The sequence below is a fragment of the Cavia porcellus genome, unplaced genomic scaffold (genome assembly GCF_034190915.1).
Source record: "Cavia porcellus strain 051 isolate PalLab524CR breed Dunkin Hartley unplaced genomic scaffold, mCavPor4.1 scaffold_2, whole genome shotgun sequence".
Classification (NCBI taxonomy): Eukaryota; Metazoa; Chordata; class Mammalia; order Rodentia; family Caviidae; genus Cavia; species Cavia porcellus.
This window is the reverse complement of record NW_026947485.1, coordinates 4,228,902-4,249,467: the sequence shown is the minus strand read 5'-3', so window position 1 is coordinate 4,249,467 and position 20,566 is coordinate 4,228,902. Positions and strand designations below refer to the sequence as shown.

At 42.9% G+C, this 20,566-nt stretch overlaps 1 protein-coding gene across 4 annotated transcripts in view; it reads right to left on the bottom strand.

Annotated features, from left to right (window-relative positions):
* The window catches only part of Cacna2d1 (calcium voltage-gated channel auxiliary subunit alpha2delta 1), a 401,933-nt gene that overhangs the window by 182,992 nt on the left and 198,375 nt on the right, over nucleotides 1-20,566 (bottom strand). For all 4 annotated transcript variants that reach the window (XM_063237508.1, XM_063237510.1, XM_063237511.1 and 1 more), the window contains exon 4: nucleotides 8,974-9,033. In XM_063237508.1, the coding sequence (XP_063093578.1) occupies nucleotides 8,974-9,033 (60 nt within the window). The remainder of the gene's footprint in view (nucleotides 1-8,973; nucleotides 9,034-20,566) is intronic.

The window sequence follows — 20,566 nt, the reverse complement described above, 5'->3', positions numbered from 1 at the left end:
CGGTCTGTGCTGTGAGTCCAGACTTGATTGCTAAGGCCAGGGTCACTCATCCTGAAGGATGTGGGTGTCGGGGACTATGGTGAGTAGTGGCTCTGACAGCTGCAGAGGAACCGTATGTGGACTGTGCCAGATTGGCCTTGCAACCGGGAGAGGAGATGGCATCACTGCAGATGATAAAACTAAGCAGTGATCGGGGTAGCAGGGAAGGGAGCAACAGAAGCAACAGCCCACTTGGCCATCCTGGTGTGCACACAGCAGTGAGACAGCGGAGAGGAAACAGCCAGGCAGAGATCCGATAAACGTGTCTACACTTCCCAAAGGGGCCTGAAACATATACTAGAATCTGGAATTATATCTAAGATCATGCACTTGGTGAGATTCCTCAGACGAAAACACGGGTACCTAGGAGGGTAGAGACGGTACTCTAAACTTAGCGGGATTGCAGATACTGTAAAGAAACAAGGACCAAAATGGAGACAGAAAAGGAATTAGCTAATGAGATGAGTCTTGCCTTTTCTCCTTGCGGAGATTAACACCTGACACCCAGAGTTAAAGGAGGAAAAATATGTTCAGCTCACAGATGTTCAGTTCTGAGTCAGCTGGCCCAAGACAGAGCGGCACTGCAGAGGAGAAACAGTTCATGGTGGGCAGAAGGCAGGAAGACGGCAAAACAGTGAAGCAGCCAGGAAAAAGGCGGCCAGTGACAAGTGACAGGCAGCAACCTTCTTTCTGTCCCTTATATGCTATCCAGACTGCCCACCCTCAGGGCAGTAGCACCCACACCCAGGGTGGGGCTGGCTTGATCCTAGCACTGCTCCATGAATCAACTGCATCATCACAACCCTGAAGGCAGAATCACACACTCTAAATCCAGCCACCTCCAAAAGCCCCAGCTATGACCGCATGAGGCTTGGGGGGCGTCTGGACACAGCTATAACAAGATGGGACTGTGATTCAGACACAGGGCAGAAGGGAGCACCAGGAGGGTACCGGGAGGGAACCAGGAGGGTACCAGGAAGGTACCAGGAGAGTACCATGGGGGAAGCAAAGTTAAGAAATGCAAACAAATACCAATGAAAAAAGAGCTCACGAAAACTGGGAAAGTGGGGTCTCCTGGAAAATAAGAAGAAAGAGAAGAAAGGACTGTTAGTGGCACGTTAAGGTGATGCCAGAAGACTCAGTGTGAAGATAAACAGGACATGCTCATGAGGTAACCTGATGTGGACATCTACAAAGGAGTTTCGCCGCAGATGAAGAGTGAGAGTAACCATCCGGCCAGTGGGTGACGGTGAGCGGAGGACACAGCTGGTCCACACCTGCGTGCTGCAGTACAGGTCCGCAGAGAACTCCAGCAAAGCCACGGAGACAACGGGTTAACTGTGCAGAGGTAGAAGACCCTGGAGTCTGTCTGTCAATTGGGGAGGAAATGAAAGAAATACAACAATCTTACCAGAGCTGGAGACAGAGGGGAACAAACACCTGACTGGGCTGGGGGGGTGTGGAAGGCTACCAGGGTCAGCACCAGGAGAAGCAGCATTGACACGGCCCCTTCACGGGGCTCCGAAGCTGGCCGCAGACTCCCATGTCCACAGCACTACCTCCCGTGTAACCACCACCAGTGTGAAAGTCTCCCTGTGCTGGACTTAAAAAATACTTGCACACAGGTACTGCATTTAAACATTCCCTGTGCTGCGTGCTCCCTCTGTCTCACTCTCTCTACCTCTCTGTCTGTGTCTGTCTCTGTCTCTCACTCTCTCCGTGTCTCTGTTCCTGGCTGTCTCTCTGTCTCCTGCAAATGGCAGCCACAGAACTCTTGAAGGTACCGTATCTAACTTCTGGCTGCAGCATCCACCACCAGCATCATTTGGGTTCCAGCAGGCAGCCTTCCTGGATTCAGAGCAGGCCCCTCTGAGCAGCTCCTGGCATCCAAGGCAATTCCTCCAGGAAATGCCCAAATCCCCTGTCTGCGTCTCCTGCTCTGCTTATTTACTCTGAAGCCAAGCTGCACTCTAACATCACTGTTTACAGAGCAAAGCTTCCCCACCATGTCTTCTACTGCTGGAAGAGTCTCTCTTTCCCATAGCAATATTAGCAAAGCCATTAACATATCTATAACACCACTAAATTGAAATTATTCCGGCATCTGCTGCTCCTTTCAGTGCAAAAATTGTCTCTGGGAATACAGTTATTGCCCCAGGGTTCCATCCTCAAGCATCTCCTGCAAACGGAAATATGTATTAATCTCTGTAATCTCTAATTTCTGGAGAGAAGTCTAGGAGATAATGCCTCTATATTAAAAATCATTTTCGAAGTCCTTCCAAAATGTTGGGAATATATCTCTATCTCTATCATTCAACTTAAAAATACTTTTTGGAGCTGTACATGTATGTAGCAACAGGGCTCTCCAGTGTCAACCTGACCTATGACAATATAGGTGTGAAATTGGGAAATTACCAAGAATTCCTTGCAATCTCTGTACATAGTAAGAGCAAACTATTTGCTGAAGAAGAGAAATATATGGATGAGGGGCCACAAGGGCCTTGAGATGAGGCTGAGGCAGGAACAGAGACTCCGAAAGGTGTTCCCGCTCTCACGAGGGAGGAGCAGGTCAGAGACTGTGAGCCGTTTTCATCAGAAACCGGTAGCACACAAATTAGCTTTAGCTCCCGGAGCCCTGACCACAGCACCCTCGGGCTGGGAAGGGTGTCCTTCACCCAGGTCTGGGGAAACTCCTGCATCTCCACCAGGAAAGCACTGAGGCAGCAGGGCTCAGCAGAGCGGGGCCAGTGAGCTCGTTTGCATGGGTGCGTGCCCACCGAGGGACTCCGCGTCTGTGCGGCCTCCTGAGACAAACCCAAGCCTCATACAGACACTTTCCTCCGAAGACGAGGAGCACTTGTGGAAACGTGGAGAGGCGATTCCTGAGCACCAGAGAGAGAGAAATATGCTGGTGGAGACCACTGAGCAGAGAAGCTTTCAGATAAAGAAACTGACATTCAAAGACAAATTACACTGCGAACCCAGGTGTTGGTAGATCCACAATTTGAAGCAGATTTGTGTAACTCCAGGCCCAGCACTTAGAGTTAACTTTTGCACAGCTGTGGGCAGATACATTCAGACACGTAAACATGCAATTCTAACAAGTTTTCCATTCTCTCTTCAATAATATTGACAGGAATGTTCACAAGCAAAAACAGCCCAAAGCTACAAGTAATATTTTAAATTTATAAATTCATATACGGGCTATGATCCAGCAGGTACTGCACTAGATTAAGATTTGCTTGGTAAAGCATTAGCAACAGGTAAACCCCAAACAGTTTACATTTTAGTGGTGAGAAAGCACGGATCTAGGAAATACACATACTGAAACTCATATGGGTACCAGAGGATCAAGCCAAGAGGAAATTTGCAAGAGATCAAAAAGTCTCCAGGTGGGTAAAAGAATACTGTGAGGGAAACCTGAAGCCACTGACCCCGTATTGGGCTTCCATCTCAGAGGAATGGCGGCACTCTCCCAGGAGATACTACAGGGCGAGCTCAGGAAAGGGTCAGGGGCCACATCATGAAGGGTCTGGACCACCCTCGCTATATGCTAAGTGGACCTGAAGACTAAACAACGATGTGACCTGGATGGAGGTCTAAAGCTGGATTTCACAGCCTGAGCACGCCCTCACACTGTAATACTGTATAGCATGCCTACAATGTTCATGTTTTTGTTTTGTGGCTCAGAAATTAATACAGGAAGCTCTCACATTCACATACATAGGTGTGTCAAAAATTTGCAATAAGATGCAGCTCAAGCGATAGAGAACTTAATGAAATCTGCATTAAAAAGCTTCTTTGAGGCCCTCACATGGCCCCAGCTGGTGACAAGAATCCGCAGGCTTCTACAACAGGGAGCCTGAGGCTGAGCACAGGAAGAGCAATTCCAGCCACTGGATCCTGCTGTGTTTTCATAGTCTGCATCCCAAGATACTGAGGAGCAGGCTCCTCTTGAAAAACACAAGAGTCCACATCTCATCTGCCTGCTTCCTGCCTGAGCAGGGACTTGAGGACAAGGAAAGAAATGTACCCAGTCCTCCTGTATCTAAATCTACCTTATTATAGGAAACGCAATACAATGCAGTGTCTTACCAAGGGGCTTCCGTTATATGAGCATGTATTATCCTTACTTTGACATTAATTAAAATAGAAAGCATGGCCAGAGAGATCATTAGGAGACAGCAAAACTCACTGTGCGTGCAGCCAATGCTTTTGGCTAAGTAATTAATGGTTAAATATTTATGCTTTGTCTTTTTAATATAAGTCACAAAAAGTATGGCTTATAAGCAGAATGACTAACAATAAAGCCCAGCTTTATTACCCTCTGCTCGGGGTGCTGTAACACTCGCTGTGGGCACTTAAATGTGTGTATGCAAGTACTGTAAATCAGCCCACTCCTTCCCATTAAACCGGTTTCCTAGAAATTCTGGGTACCTCAGCTTGGTATGGTGACTCATTTTAATCTCTCTTACTTTACAAAATAGATTCTCAAGACTCTTGAAAGAAGCAGGGATAAAAAACTGATCATTCATTAAAAATGTTCCGAAAACCTTAAAACATGCAAGCAGTTCAACCAAGAGTAGAAATCAGAAAGACTAACTCGGGCAAGAGCCTAAAGTCATTTGCATGATCTATCAAATTCACTGGCATATTCACTAGGATAAAAGCTAAGTTTTACACATCCAGATCCAAGTTACACTGCAGAATAGCGTTCATTTTTATATATTACAGCACAAACACACACCATGTGTTTATTCTCCACATTTTCACGAGGCGGGTGCTGCAGTAGGGATGCACTGTATAATTCCACGACATGATTAAGGGTGGACAGAATAATGCCAGTGCTTATTTATTCAAATTTGCACAATTTATAAAATGTTATAATTTTAAATCAATGTTTCAAAATAAGATTTGGCAAGGTGATTTTAAAACTTACACAATAGAGCTGTATTGAAGAAATAAATTAGTTTGATTGACACTCAATACCATTAAACCTTTCCAGGAAAAAAAGTAAATCCTCTATCTTTTAATCTACTTTCTCTGGCCTCTTCAAATGTTTTATTTACCGGCCAATTTCTAGACATCTGTCTTCAGCCTGCACAGGGAGAAGCTGGCACTAATAAGCCACACATAAAGATCCCAGGTATTAAAATACAAATTAGGCGCCTCTCGTGTTTATACATGTGTAAGTACAAGGAATATTGCAGGCTTAGCTGGAAATGAAATTGCCTTAGTCAACCAACCATTACAATGCAATCAAATGGGACTGCACATGCAACTGCAAGAGATCTGTTTGATAGAAATAACAGTCATTATTTAATGTGAAACAGTTTGTTTCCTGGCTCCTCTTCTCCCGTTTGCCCTTAACAAAATAATTTGTCCATCACAAGTGACACGGAATGTCACCTTTAACACCCCAAAGTTGCACGGTGGCCTGACAGGCAGCTGGTACACGTTGCTTATTTATAAATACTGGTTTGCACTTGTAAATGCATGAGCGCATAAATCTTAATCCATTTAGCATGGTATGGCCTTTGTTCCCAGAGCTGTATATTCAGTTGGGAATTCACAGGCACTGTGGGGGGTATAAATTAGAGGGGGGCCCTTTGTTGTGCCAGTATATTAGTCTCTGCCTTTTCTTCCTACTGTTTATGTGATTTCTCAGCACTATGCAGTAGGCAGTGTTAATCAACATTTGCCTAAGCAATGTTAATGAGACTTACCCACTTATGCTTGAGAGAAGAAGCAGAATATTGTATTTCTTTTTGAAATGTTAATGCACCTTTTAGGAAAACTTTTTTTTTGCCTTCTAAGTCATCTTAGCGTTAAATTATTAACGGATGGCATTAAAGTTCTATTGCATGGGTAAAACAGTTAAATATCTTTTTTTAATTTTTTTTTTTTTTTTTTTTTTTTTTTTTAGCTTTTTCATTTTTACCGGTACCAGGGATCGAACTCACGACTGTCTGCTTGCAAGGCAGGCACTTATGCCGCTGAGCTAAATCCCCAGCCCCAACAGTTAAATATCTTAAAGGATAAAAAGGATTACAGAAATTGAAATGGAGAAGTTTTTGGAAGACTGCAGCATTTAATATGAAGTTGAACATTTTTAAATGTTGGTTAAAATGCTGACACAAGTGCTCACTTCGGTAGCTCTCCAGCTAAAATGTGGACATTTTCAATGGTTTTGTGCACTCTCGCAATGTAAGGAGGGAGTCAATGTTGATGATTTTAATTTCTAGCCACTAACTTGAACTGCATTCGAGCTCTGAATGCACTTTTCCCTAACTACACACTAGAACACCATCTACTTTATCAGGGGAGGGGAAAAGAAAAATTGTGCCCTGCTCTGGTACTTTTTCCTTGACTTTTATGAGTAAACAAATGTTACTGAGGTACTACTGTCCAAGCATAAAATCGCTACCATCCCGACGTTCCACCAGGCCATGGTATTCCAAAAGGAAAAGTTCCTGGAAGACTTGTACATGGCTGGCCTGGTAAGCCATGGAAAGTTATAATTCTCAGTGTGCAGAGGGGGCTGTATCTGGGCCACTTGGGCAACCACCTACGGTCCCTCAGGTACACCAGAGAAACGGACTGACTGGGCTTGATCGTGGCCAGCTTTCTCTGCTTTAACATTTTCTGTCACTGTCCCTCAATAGGGTCATAAGTCCCAGGCAAATTGTGAAATAACCTAGGAGCACACTAAAAACAGAACATGTTCCAGAATTCTCCCCCATGCTAACTGCCATTTGCTAAGAACAGGTAACACTTACTGGGTAGACTAATGGCTTTGTGTGTTCATGGTGGGATTTATTTGTCATCTTGCGTAACTTTTTCTACTTGTATTCAGGCATTGAGAGAGTCTATATTGGGGGTCCCATGTCAAGGTAAAGTTCTTCACATTTGAAATCCCAGAAGTAAGAACACAGCTTAAAGCTGCTGGTGCATCACAGTTGAACTGGCTTCTTTTTCTTGGAAATGAAGGAGATGAAATGAGAGTGTCACACAACTGCTTACGGTTTGGATTCAGTACAGTATGGTAATAGCTAACGTGCATTAAGGTTGGGTTGTGAACAATGGTCACCCATGGCTGCCCTAAGGAGAAAAAAGCCACTGCTCAAATGCTGCGTGATTGTCAGCTGGCATCAGACAGAAGGGTTTGCAGCATTGCAAGGGGAGAAGGGAGAAGCGTGAGGCCAGGGAAGCAATAAACAGGAGTCAAAGAAACGTTCTCAGGGATGGAAGAGGCAGGCAGGCGACCTTGCCTTCCAAGTTATCCATTTCTAAGAACGCCTTGAAATACCACCAGATGACATTAATAAAAGCCAGGTTCCTAGAAAAGTATCTCCTATATATTATAGAAGCTGGCTTTGTGTACTGTCAGGATCTGCCCAGTCTCCTAGTAAAGGAAGGTTCAAACTAAATGGGTATCAGCTGCCCTAACCCAACACGAGGTGGAAAGCACACGTCACAGGGCCATTACCCTGCCACTATCTCTCTGTCAGCAGGGGGACAGAAGAGGCAGTTCTACTTAATACTAATCAAATATTTATGTGGATAAATGTTTCCCTCTTTTGTCTACTTGAGAAATTTCAAGTTTATTTTCAGTTCAATTAAAACCAACTACCACAACCCCACCATTTTAGGAGCTAAAAAGTACTCTTCATTGTTCAAAGGGATTGTTTTGCAGTCAATCACTGATGTTTTTTCTTTACTGTGGATAACATATTCACCCTTACTAACCCTAACCATGATGACCAGGCATGAAAAAAGCCAGTACCTACATAATACCAGTGACTCCAGCAATACGATCAACCTACTAAGAGCATCAAACAAATTTACAGGAGTCCAGCAGTTTCTACTTAGTGAACTATTTAATATATTACACATTAGGGGGAAAGAGAAAACAATGTCAGAAGCTTCAAGTCTGACAGATTAAAGAACTACACGTAGATGAAATATTCAGTGTGTTTCCCCTTGATACAACAGAATCAAAGAAACTAAAGTTTTCATTCCCAAACCTCCATTTAGTGTTCCATTACAGCACAACTTTAAATTGTTCACTTGTTGTAAAAGGCATTACAAAATACAGCCCAGCTGTCAGTCACCTTCCAAAACTATTTTAATTAAGGAGGGGATTTAAGGGAAATTCACATCCCTAAAATGGAATGTATGGGATTTTTCAGTGACCAGAAGTTAAAGACATCTCCCACTGTACATGAAATAACTTAAATAAGTAACAAAAGTACTTTAGCCGACTCTTAAGGACAGATGCAGGCAGGCAGGAACTTGAGTTCATCACATTTCTGTCATTTGTATAATGAAACCGCAAAACAAAGCCTATATTTTTTTTTTTTAAAAAGCAGAAACTAATGCCATTTGGTATTCCTGAAAGGAGGCAAGAGCAGAGCAAAGATACTTCTAGGCGGGTGAAGGCAACGAAATTTTAAAAGGTTTCACACACTCTCCCACTCTGGTCACTCTGCCCCCAAAAAATGACTGTGAAAGGTACCTGGCCTCTAAGAACCCAAAGCACCAGCCCAGGGAATTAGCTCAGTGGCATAAGTGCCTGCCTGGTACCCCAAAAAAGAAGAATCCCCAAGTATTACTGTGCTTTTGAAACAGGACATTCAGGATATCTACAAAGATTACTCAGATGCTGTGATTTTATTCCACTTTAACGTAGTTTTTAAGTATGGGAGAATATTTTAAAGGATTTGTTTTTCTTGCATAATATAGAACATGACCAAGGACGTTCCTCCTACTGTAAGTGGCCTGGATTACTCAAAAGTAATTAAAGAGAACAAAGCAAAATGGATTTTGGATCCTACAACACAGTGATTCCATCACCACAGAACATCGCGATGTGGGTATAACTGCCCACACGTAGACGACAATCCACATCAATCGGGCAGGAAGCGTCCTTACAGCAAAGTCCTCCCGCCACTGGTGGGCCGCTTGTACTTTCTCCGCTTTCAGAGCCAGGCGCTGGAAAAGAAAAAAGAACCGTAAATCTTAGAATCCAAAGGACCACGGGAACATGTCATTGTTACACTAAGTGCTTGGACTTTCTAATCAATCACGAGGGCACAAAAGCAGAAGACACGCTTTTGAAGGATTCGTGGCCTCTAAACCATTTAGCAACCTAACTGCTGAAGCTCATGCTTGTATGTTTACTCAGTAGGGAAATGACAGGCATTCCTCTTGAAACCACTGCCTTCCCCGCCTCTCTGTCACCCACGACCTCCTCCAGGAGGGCTTTCTTTCAGGCACTGAAGTTTTAATGGAGACAGTTTGCCGTCCTGCTCACTGAGCAGCTTTACTGTAACCTACGTTCCAGAAAGCGGGAAAGAAGCTGCTTGGAGAGATGAATGCACCGTGCCGAGGTCTACACTGTTCCGAAAGCCCCAGAAACACAATTCGCAGAGGACATTTGTGCTTCCAGAGGTCATCTCAGTAAACTCTCAGAATCTGCTCATCTAGTCATGGCTTTGTTTCTCCGTCCCCTCCCAGGCTCCAGAGGCAGGGGATTCCAGCCCACGCACTGTCCTGTGACACTGCTGGCTGCTTCCTGCTGCGTTTAGCCAGTGACAGTGCCTGATCAGTCACCTCACTGTTTTTTGTAGACACTTTTCTTACTTGTACTTCTGAGCTTCACACTAACGTTCCCATGTGATGAGCTTTTACAAAAGCCAGAAACATTCAGCAAAGGAGGACACCATCAGGAGCCAGGATACCTGAGTCAAATGCCAGCCCTGGGGGGCTGGGGATTTAGCTCAGCGGCATAAGCGCCTTCCTTGCAAGTGTGCGGTCGTGAGTTCGATCCCTGGTACCGATAAAAATGAAAAAGACCAAAAAAAAAAAAAAAAAAAAAAATGCCAGCCCTGACTTCCTATTCACTGGGCAACCTTGGGAGAGGTAAAGTCCCTCTCCCATTCTCTGACATGGACAGTGAGAAAGCTTGCTGTGATGGTTATCAAAAGGGTTAAAGGTGTTATTTTTCATAAAGGGCCGTGGCCAGTGATTCTGCCATCTGTCTATACAAGTGGAACTCAGAATAAGCCAAACAATAAATGTATTAAAATCTCCCTCTCCAACAGTCACAGATTACCAAGGTAGGTTTCAGGAGCATGTCAGCCTCAGGATGGCCTTGTGGTGTTGATGGTTTGTGGTCAGTCACTACACACTGTCCTCTGTACCTCCTCTTCTAGAGTAGAGATCTGATCCACACTGGACAATGTGAACATCCCTTAAGGTCAGCTTTTATATTAGTTTCTTTTATATTACTTTCTGTGCTTGAAATTTAATAGCAAAATCTATTCATTTTCAAAGCTACTGTGTAAGTATTACCAGTGATTACAGAATGTTGCCTAATGGAAAATTTCAACTGAACCCATTTAAACTGAAGATTGCATTTTTTTTAATTTCTGCATGAAATTCATATATGTTCTCTAGAAAAATTGAAGGAACAAAGATTTGAAGAGAAAAAGGTTTTATTATGCTCCATTATTATGTGTCATTCCAAAAATGGAGCACACTAGGCATAAAAGGATTAATTATTCCTAAGTTAAATTTAAAAAACAACTCCCTACAGCATGCTTAAGTGGCAGTGGTCTGGCCTATCAGCTGTAGGACAGAAATTAAGTACCATGGGCTAATAAAAGTGAGACGTTGTACTGGGGAAGAGGAAGTTTAAGAAGAGTCCATTCCTACAAAAATCTAAATAGACCAAGGTCAAAAGATACACGTAAACATTCAGAAATACTATATTGGAATACATCTGCATATTAAATTTTATTAAAATATAGTCAAAGGCCATGCAAATGAACCAGGCACAGTGGTGATGCCTGTAATCCCATCGCTGAGGGAGGCTGAGGCTGGAGGACTGCAAGTTGCAGTCCTGCCTGGACAATTTAGCAAGAGCTTGTCTTAAAAAAAAAAAAAAAAAAAAAAAAAAAAAACCAGAGAAGTTCGAGAGTGTATCTCCAGGAGAAGGTCCTGGGTCATGTCACAGTATGGAAACACAGAAAAGGAAGGAAAGGCACACAAGAGGAAGAGAAAGTAAAAGGGAGAGAAGGAGGAGAGGAAGGGAGTGAAAGGCAAACAGAAGCGGCTTCCGGGCAGGAAACGCCAGTCTGGGAAGACAAAGGCCGGGTGGCGCATGGGCATGCACTGCTGACCGAACTCTCTGCCCTCATTTATAAGACGGAGGTTCAAGTGGAAGTGGAACAGTTTTGGCAATTTGAATAACATACTGTTTCATTGTTTTGTTTGGCTTTGTTCTTTTAAGAGTAAGAAGCATTAGAACTGCAAGGGGCTTGGAGTCTTGGAGAGGAGCGGTGTGGCTCTCCCTTCATACCCACAGCAAATCCAAGCTGCACCGGACCTCGCAGGATGTCCACGAGCTCTTCACGCTGCCACCCCACAGACCTAACACATCCACACGCAGGGTGCACGCGCGGAAGCCACGCCACCTAAACTAAGTTCAGTCCACTCCGGAGTTCACCCCTTTGAGGACCCAAGAAAACGATGCCAAAGGATGCAGGCGACGCCCCTAAGCTTCAGCTTCCATGCAGTTTACACGCTTACTGCACGACGGTTCCGAGAATGTCACCGAGCTGGAAACACCGAGCTGAGTGTGTACGAGGGCAACGGGTTTTAAAGGATGCATTCGAAGGGAAATGCTGCCCTGGTCTACAGCCCTCATCCAGGAAACCAGAAACCACTGCAATCACCGGTGCTCACATGGAGGCAGACACATGAAACTTTGCTCATAATTAGCAAATGCTGTGAAAGCCAAATACTGCAGTTTAGATTTCAGTCTCCTCAGGCCTAGCACACACAGTCCTTGAGGAGTCCTTTCTGGTGGCAAAGGCTGGCTCGCCTTGTACGAAACTGACGTCTCCAGCTGCTAATGAACTTCTATTCCAGCCAAGTGACATTTTTAAAGCCAATGATGTACCATTAAATGTCACTGGCAAATTGCATCAAGGCTAATAAGTCCTTCTCTAATTAAATGTGAGTATTTTCTTAGTGGGGCTTCTCTGATTCTGCACTTTGCTAAGTGTATCCTGTGACTATAACCTACTTCACAAGAAATTCTTTAAAATTTAATTTATATCACAGTACAATAAAATAGCAAACATTCAACCCAGACTGAACACCAGACAGAAAGAAACCTGGCTCAGCCTGAATATCGGTGAAAGAGATTTGAAGCTTCATTCTGCATGCATTAAGATAAAATCAAGAGTCCTGAAGTGAATTTATTAAAAATGTGACAGCATATGCATGTATGTAAATCCTCTACAAAATGCATGATAAATAATAAACAATGTGATCCATATGTTCATACGTGCATCTCTGTGTTGAATATTTAAAACAGAAAATAATAGTAAACATTATTTCAGTGATTCCAGCTTAACAGACTGGACCCTAAGCCTTCTAATGCTCAGCCAGCAAGGTCACGGGGCCCCACCAAACGCCATCTCCTCCTGTTGCTGGGACAAATGAAGACACTGTAGTACAGAACTAAAACCCTGGCGGAAGTCTGTTGTCTGATAATGAACAGCTTGTGGGAAAATACTGTAAATTATTGAAGGTGAAAAACAAGAAGACAGCACTGGAAGTATCACATAGCATGTTGGGCTGGAATAGTCTTCACCAAGGTCTCATCCCTGAATCCACTTGGATCATTGCGAATCAGGCAAAAAACTTTTGATAGTGGGGAGCAAACAGAACAGAACTGATCAGATCAGAGAAAGATCACCACCTCCAGGACGTGGTCATCCTTGGCCTTCCAGTGCATCCTACCTTCAGCCTTTCTAGTGGCTTTGAAGTTTGTCAGGCGACTGGAAATTCTAATGAGAGTGAATAAAGATACAGTTCCATCATTCTAGTCAATGATACCTAAACGTATTTTCTCTTAAAATACGCTATTTTTCAAACCTGCAAATAATTTGTTTGCTAGACTGTAAACTAATTCCTAGCAAAGATTTTCCAAAGTTTTTTGAAAAGGAATTTTCCTTTGATTAGCTTTGAAACTAATCAGTCAGAGATCATATGTTTACTTGGAGTCCAATAATGCTGATACTCATATTAAATACTGAATACTGACTCAGACAAAATTCAAACTAATTCCACAATAATTTCTTTGGCTACTTATGTCAACATTTTTCTTTTTTAAAAAGAGATAATAGATTTACACAACTGACTAATCCAAGTAAAATGTGCATGTGTTATATGATTAATGTTTGTACAGTTAACACCCAATAAGGATTAGTAAACTACTGTATTTCACCTGTGTTGACGATCTAATTATCACTTCATCAAAAGGTTCTTTACCTATCAAAAGGACCAGGATACTCATTTTAACGGTCTAACAACACCTTTTGAGAATAGCAGACTGAGGTGAAAGAAGAGACTTCTGTGTTCTAAAGAGCAAAGTACAGGTTCTGTCAGCTACACTGGAGCCATTGACCACCTGCTTTTAATTGGAAATTATGTGTTCATTATTTTATATATTCATATGCATATGCACATGTATATGATATGTATAAATTTTTTGTGGGGAGTACCAAGGATCAAGCTCATGACCTTGCGCTTGCCAGGCAGGCACTTGTGCCAATGAGCTTTGTTAATTTTTTGAGAATAAATCCAAAGAAATAGTTCCTGCTTCTAACATTAGCATACACAACACTGAATTCTGATATTGCTTTTCATAAAGTATGGAATTTTGGACAATGAATGCTTTCAGTACCTACAATATTTATCTACTTCATATATTTCTATCTAGTATGTTTAAAATATAGTATATCATAAAATCCTCAATATTTTGCCTCTGTTTGAACGTACAAACATGACTTCATAGCCTAGACCTTTAATCTCTGATAACCACTTCAATGTATAAATATGAATGAAGTGGGTAAAAACTCCCCAGTGGTGTCTAAATTCCCACTGCTTTCTCAGAGCAGGTTCTCATATCTGCAGAATCACATGGTGGGTCGAACCATACACAATTCAGGGAAAAATTTACTGCAGAAACCAGTGAGTTCAATTTTATATTATTCTGTTTTTATCGCAAATGAAATAAAAAGGATCGCGGGTCATTGTGCTTTGCTTTATGGCCTGATTTCCTAGAGGGACTCAGAAGGGAGATCAAGGACCTGACATTTCCCAGCATTCTTATGCTGACAGCCAGCACTGCCGCCCTCCACGCACAGAACAATACAATACCTCCATGATTATTTAGTGCCCTAAACCGTCTCAAAGGAAAACCTTCCCTTCTTTCCAATAACCTTAAAGAAAGCAGCGGCACTTAAACTCAAACATTTATGTCCCACAGAACTCTTCTAAGCCTTGCGGCAGTCAGCGCACTACATCCTAATGAACTAGGATTATACCATGAAGAGCTCAGTGCACAGAGAAGCTCTTCTGCAGGCGAACCGCATCTGCCTTACTTGCGCACTGTTGAGAGTATTCCTTATAGAAACCCCGGTATTTCAGAAAAGCTTTGTGGTGAAGAAGTCAAGCTGGAAACGGCGATTTGAAGTAAACATGTTACAAATGTGAAGGGACTCATCAGATGAGTTAACTTCAGTTCAGGCTGATGTTTGATAATTATGGTAACCAGGAAAATAGTTAGGCATCCTGACCTGGAGGAACCTATCTGAACAAGCAGGGTGGTGTGGCTGGGTGGGATGGCAAGCCTCTGTAACCCAGCTATTCCTGCACAGCAAAACCCTGTCCTGGAGAAAGCGTCCCCTACCTCAGTACATACTCACTAGGCACTTGCTATGGGAACGAAACAGAAGAAACAGTGCCTGCTTCTACAGTGAAGATACACAGGTGTGGTGGTGCACACCTGGAATCCCAGCACTCGGGAGGCTGAAGGAGGAGGTTTGTTGTGAGTTCCAGACCAGTCTGGGCTACAAAGTAAGCTCAAGGCCAGCCTGACTCAAAATTAATTAATTAATTAATATTAAAAAAAAAAAAAAGTTGGGATAAATTCCTGCACAAGTTCATCCCTTACAGTGAATAGCTAACAGATGCTTTCTGAATAGCTACAGTACGCATGCTTGAGTTTGACTTTATTTTAGTAGATCTTTCACACAACAAACACATTTTTTGAAATGTGCATGTGTTTTTTCCCCATTGATTGATATGTAAATTAGTGAACAGGAAGGATTCTAATTATTGGTACCGCCAGCCAATCAAGATTTAGCCATGGGTCTTAGTTCTGGTTTGGGGTTTTTATGGGAGGATTTGAAATCACTGAACAGCAACCTGCAGAATTCAGCTTATGTTTTCTTTATATTTAACTCTTCTCAGGAGAGCAGTACGATATTGCAACCCACTTTGAAATTCACTGTAGTCTCCTCCCCTGAGGAGCCCCCACCCCAGCACTCTCTCCAATGAAGGGCTCAGTGTCCTGGGGCTGGGTAAGGAATTTATTTTTAAAGCATGGAAACATTATCTGACAGGGATGTGAGTGATTCACCCAGCTCATGGGCTGCATGCGGGTTGGAAGCTGCAGGGCCGTCCACCAGCTTCCATAGGGAACTCCGTGGTGTAGACACAGGCTCCACTGCACAGGAGACGATGTAGGTGAGTGGTGTGGAAGCAGTGTCTTCTTTGAGCCCCAGAAAGTCAAACTGATCCCCAGAGGAGAGGGCTAGGGCAGGGAGTCCCTCTGCAACCTTCGGCACAGAAACTGGGACCCTAGTGTATCCGCACACCAGCGACTCTCTGCGGACAGGACCTCCTCCTTGGGCAGCATCAGTTATTCCCAAGCTTCCTCCACAGGCCTGAAATCCCAGCACTCAGGAACCTGAGGCAGGAGGATGACAAATCCCGCCCAGTGTGGGCAGGGGCTAGTGATGGAGCTCTCATTGCAAAGGCCCATTTTGCAGGAGCTGCTCACACTCACTAACACTTGCTAAAGTAGGCCTCTCGGACTTCTCTGTGCACTGAGAGGAACATATGCACACAATTACTGTTTCTCTATCTCCCATAATCTCAAAACAGGGCCATCACAAATTGATCTCAAGATAGGCAGGTAGGTTTAATACAGCCCAATTTAATTGACAAAAATATATATCCCAATATTGAAAATTCTACTGAACCCTGATAAAAAAGGTTTAAAACCAATCTGTCTAATTAAATTTATAGAAGGGAGAAAAAAGCATTTTTTCTCCTCCCCATTGTTTCTCAAAGTACCAGCATAGGCTTCATAGTTCTTAATATACACTGTGATTTACATTTCTTGTAAATAGAACAATGACACAGAGCACTCCATGGAGTGCAGCTATCTGAATCTCTGCTAATATCTGAACACTTCTATAAATACTGAATTATAACGCAAAATAATGATAAAGTTGATTTTTTAAAAATTCATTTGAGATTATATTAAACCAAGCCACAAATTCTTCTTATACTGTGAAAAGTGGAATAAAGAAATATAGGCTCACTTTTTTGATACTCAACATTTTTTTATGCCACGTTATATGAAGTAAGAACTTTATAAGGCAAATATTATTTTCTTTCTGGTGTGAGGTTTTAGAAAGCCTAATACAGTCAAAGTATATAAGTAAAACTTGCTGAAGTCAAATCACTCATCATTTCTCTTTCTATTTGTGGCCAAGTGGAAAACAAATCTTTGGGAACAGAGCTTCAGGATCCTGTTGTAGAGATTCTAGCCTGGATCTGCCCTCCTCAGTACATGTTCTTCAAATGGACCACAAAGCTACAAGTGGAATCTTTAGAGATGTAATTAACTCCAAAAGAGTGTTTTGTCAGACTTTTGTAATACAGAAGCCAGGCAGAGGAACTATCCAGTGAGAACAACAAAATCCCCTAAGCAGGGGCCATAGCAAATAATACAGCTGATAACTATAACTACTTTTGCTTGGCTCTACAGCACAAAATAATAAAATAACAGATTTCTCAGCTGAAAGTAATTTGCACATCAGCACTACACTCTACCACCTGGAGAGATTCGCCTAAAAAGCACCAAAGCTTTCCAACATCCCATCATCCAAAGACGCTGAGTCCACCATACTTGGCATCTTCCTGCAGTCTACAGACTGAATCTGGTGCGCGTTTTCCTTGGACCAAACCATGAATCACTCTTGCACAGGTATTTTGGAGGTGTGAGACAGATGGGCTTAGTTATGCTTTGAGAATCAGTGTTCTAAGTAGAAATACGATTTGACAGAAATCAACAAACGTAGCCCACTGCCCGCCCCTCCCTGGTAACAGGCCCCCCAGTATCATGACATTCCTCTGGTCCTACTCAGTTCCCCTCGCGAAGGACTGTGTATGATGTCTAGGGCTGTGAGAAGTGGTCCCGTAATATCGCCCAAAGTGTGTGGCTGCAGTGCAAGTGCTCAGCCACTGTGTGTGGAAGAGGAAATAAGCATTTCCAAGATGCATCAAGATCTGTAACTGTGCTCTCCGAGGCTTCACCCGTTATCATGCCCTTTTGCAAACAACATCTGTGACTTTCTGGCCACAAAATTGCCTTCCTGAAAGAAACATTGCTAAATGATTACATCATCACGCAATTCTTAAAGATAACCAGCTTAACTTGACACTGAGCCCTAAACATGAGGATTTGGCTGGAGGTGTAGTGGGACCTGGGCTAGCCCTGAAACTCTGTCCTGGGGCTCTGAAAATAATCTCTATCCAGCCCCTTTATTCTCCAAATACTGTATTCTTTTGTAGTATTCTTCAAATACTGAATACCACTGCAGAATCAAAACCTTTTGAAGTAGTCGCTGTGAAGATGAGAATCTGAACAAGGAGAGGAATAAAAGAAAAAGAAAAAGAAAAAAAAGACATTTCTTAAAACTAGCCTGTCCTTCTGTCCTGTGGGAAGCTGCCCGGGGGCCCTACAGTTAAGCTACAACACCAACTGGTTACCCTCTGTAGAGCATGCACCTGGGGATCTCTTCAACTGAGACCTGAACTCAGAGGAGGCCACCACGCTAGTTCCAAAGCCCTTTAATCTTTAATGGCTCATTTCCTTGTTGGTAATTTGTTGGTAAGCAAGTATCAATCCAAGGTGCCCAGAGGTTGTCACCAGTTGATACCTTCCTTAAAAATCCATCAACTGATGTCCACTACTATGAGTAACTAAGAAAGTTTAAAAAAAGCTTCACCACTTAATGTCTGTGACCAGTGCTGACTTAAATGAAGACCTTTGCCCCAATTAACTCAGCTATAAAATCAGGACGTCAAGATGCATATACTGTGTTACCCTGTTGGAGTCAACTAAGATGTCTGTGGAGTCCTAAATAAATCCAAGCGATCCAGTAATAAAAACCGAGGTACAGAGATGAGACTCTTTATTTAATGTTAATACACTGTTGAAATCTTAGTTATAATCACTGGGAAGTATTACATACATTTCCTAAGGAAAGAAGACAGCCATCCCAAATCCTTTCTGCAATTAAGGAAGTTACTGACCAGGGCACATCTTTGCTCAAAGTTTAAGGACCGCTCAGGCTGTCCCTTCTGAGTCTGTCTGTCTGTCCTACTCTCAGTCACTTATACTAATTGCTATTGGTTCACTGAAAAGAAAGGTTTCTGTCTACATTGTCTGAGCAACTTTTCATGCCTGTATCTTGTAATGTAAGCAACTACTTTGAAGATAATACGCAATGCATTAACCATTGTTACTCTCCTATATGTTGTTTTGAAATTTTGTACCATTTTTTTGTTTTTGTTGTTTTGTTTGTTGACTTTAAAATTAGAAGAGAAATCACGGTGCTGGGAGGAGACAGTTCTCCCCATCTCTGTGGCAGTCACCTGGGAGGAGACAGAGACTGAGCTTTCAGCACTTCCCTGCCTCACAGGATGCCGGATGAAGGCCAGACCTGGGCGCTACCCAGAAAAAGAAGGACAGTCGGCCGGGTAAGTCAGGTCTTCTGCTAGCAGGCTGATTCAGGCGACCCGGGTTTCCCAAGCTCAGGCCCTGGGCTGTCACAGGCACACACGCAGGCCCCGCGGGGCTCCACAGAGCCCCTCTCGTGGGATGGGCAGCGAGCAGAACCATCGAACAGGAAGCTCCTGGCTCTGTGCCCCGGGACCAGGGTTGCCCACTGGTTAGAGTACAAGCAGGACAAATCTGCAGCCCTATACACCTCTCAACACGCACCTTGTGATCTTTATTGTTTTACTTTCTTTGCAATTTAGCCTTGAGCTGTTTCTCTTGGGAGTGGCTGGACGTGGACACAGCCACTATTAGGAGACCCTGAGCAGGGCACCGAGGGGCAAGAGCTGAGGCCTTGCTCACAGGAGACCAGCGGAGGAGCTGCAAGCAGAAGGTGTGGAACGGGAGGTTCATTACTTAGGGATCCCGGAGACGGGGCGATGGGATGTCTTGGGGTGACAAGGAGCTCGGCAAGCAAGCCAGAGCGGGAAGCCCAGGAACCAGGCTTTATCAAGGTTCCTGGGCATCGTGGTGAGGCCAGCATTGGCTGGTTTGAGGAAACCACAACGCTGGTGCCGACCACTGTAGTGACCGTTACGGTTTGAGGGACTCAGTGTCTCCTCTAGCTAGCTTCAATTTGGAAACAGTAAAATAATAACAAGAAAAAATGACATCGGTCTCATAAACAAAGTATATAAAGCAAAGGCCTATGTTACAATTTACATTGGAACCTGGAATAGTGTAATTACATCATCAATTTCTAAAGAGCGTTAATTGTCATTAATAAAACTATGTATATTTTTCTTTTCTTCCTTATAAGCCTATAAATGCATATATATGTATGAAATGGAAGAGCAGTGAAAAAATGGTAAAGAGGAACAGCTGGGGAAAAAAGGCCACCAGCTTCATTGTGATTTCTATGGTGAAAAATAAATTAAATGGCTTATTCTTCCAGGAAAGAACCAGTTACTTTCTCTCATAGTTTATCATTCAACTTTTTCTAATCACTGTTTTCCACTCTATTTCCTTGGTAATAATTCAAGAGGTTTTCAGTAGCCTGAAAAAACTTTCAAATCAACTACTCATTACCTTCCACTTCCCCTAAACTGCTTTTTAGTGTCCATTTCAGGTGCTCAACTGTTACATATAAATTAAAAAAGAAAAACACGGGACCAAAGCCATACGTTTTTCATAATACCTGTTCAATAAAACTAACCCAAAGTCTTCGTGAGCTACTCTGCATTTGATTTAAAGCTGTTTTTAAACTTTAGTCGTCCTGTGCAGCAGGGTATGCTCAATGAAAATTTTAGGAGTCCTGAAAACACATACTGACTTGGAAAACATGGGGACAAAAGCTTGCATTTCTTTCTTTGTAAAATGGAGCTAGAACCGTTCCATAGATTTTTTTTTTTTTTTCAAGAATTAGAAAAAAACAAGCAGTGGACTGGAGATTTAGCTCAGCGGCATAAGCACCTGCCTTGCTAAGCAGGCGGTCGTGAGTTTGATCCCTGGTACCCATAAAAATGAAAAAGACAAAAAAAAAAAAAAAAAAACAAGCAGTTGTCTGTGAAGGTTAGCCACTGTGGACTA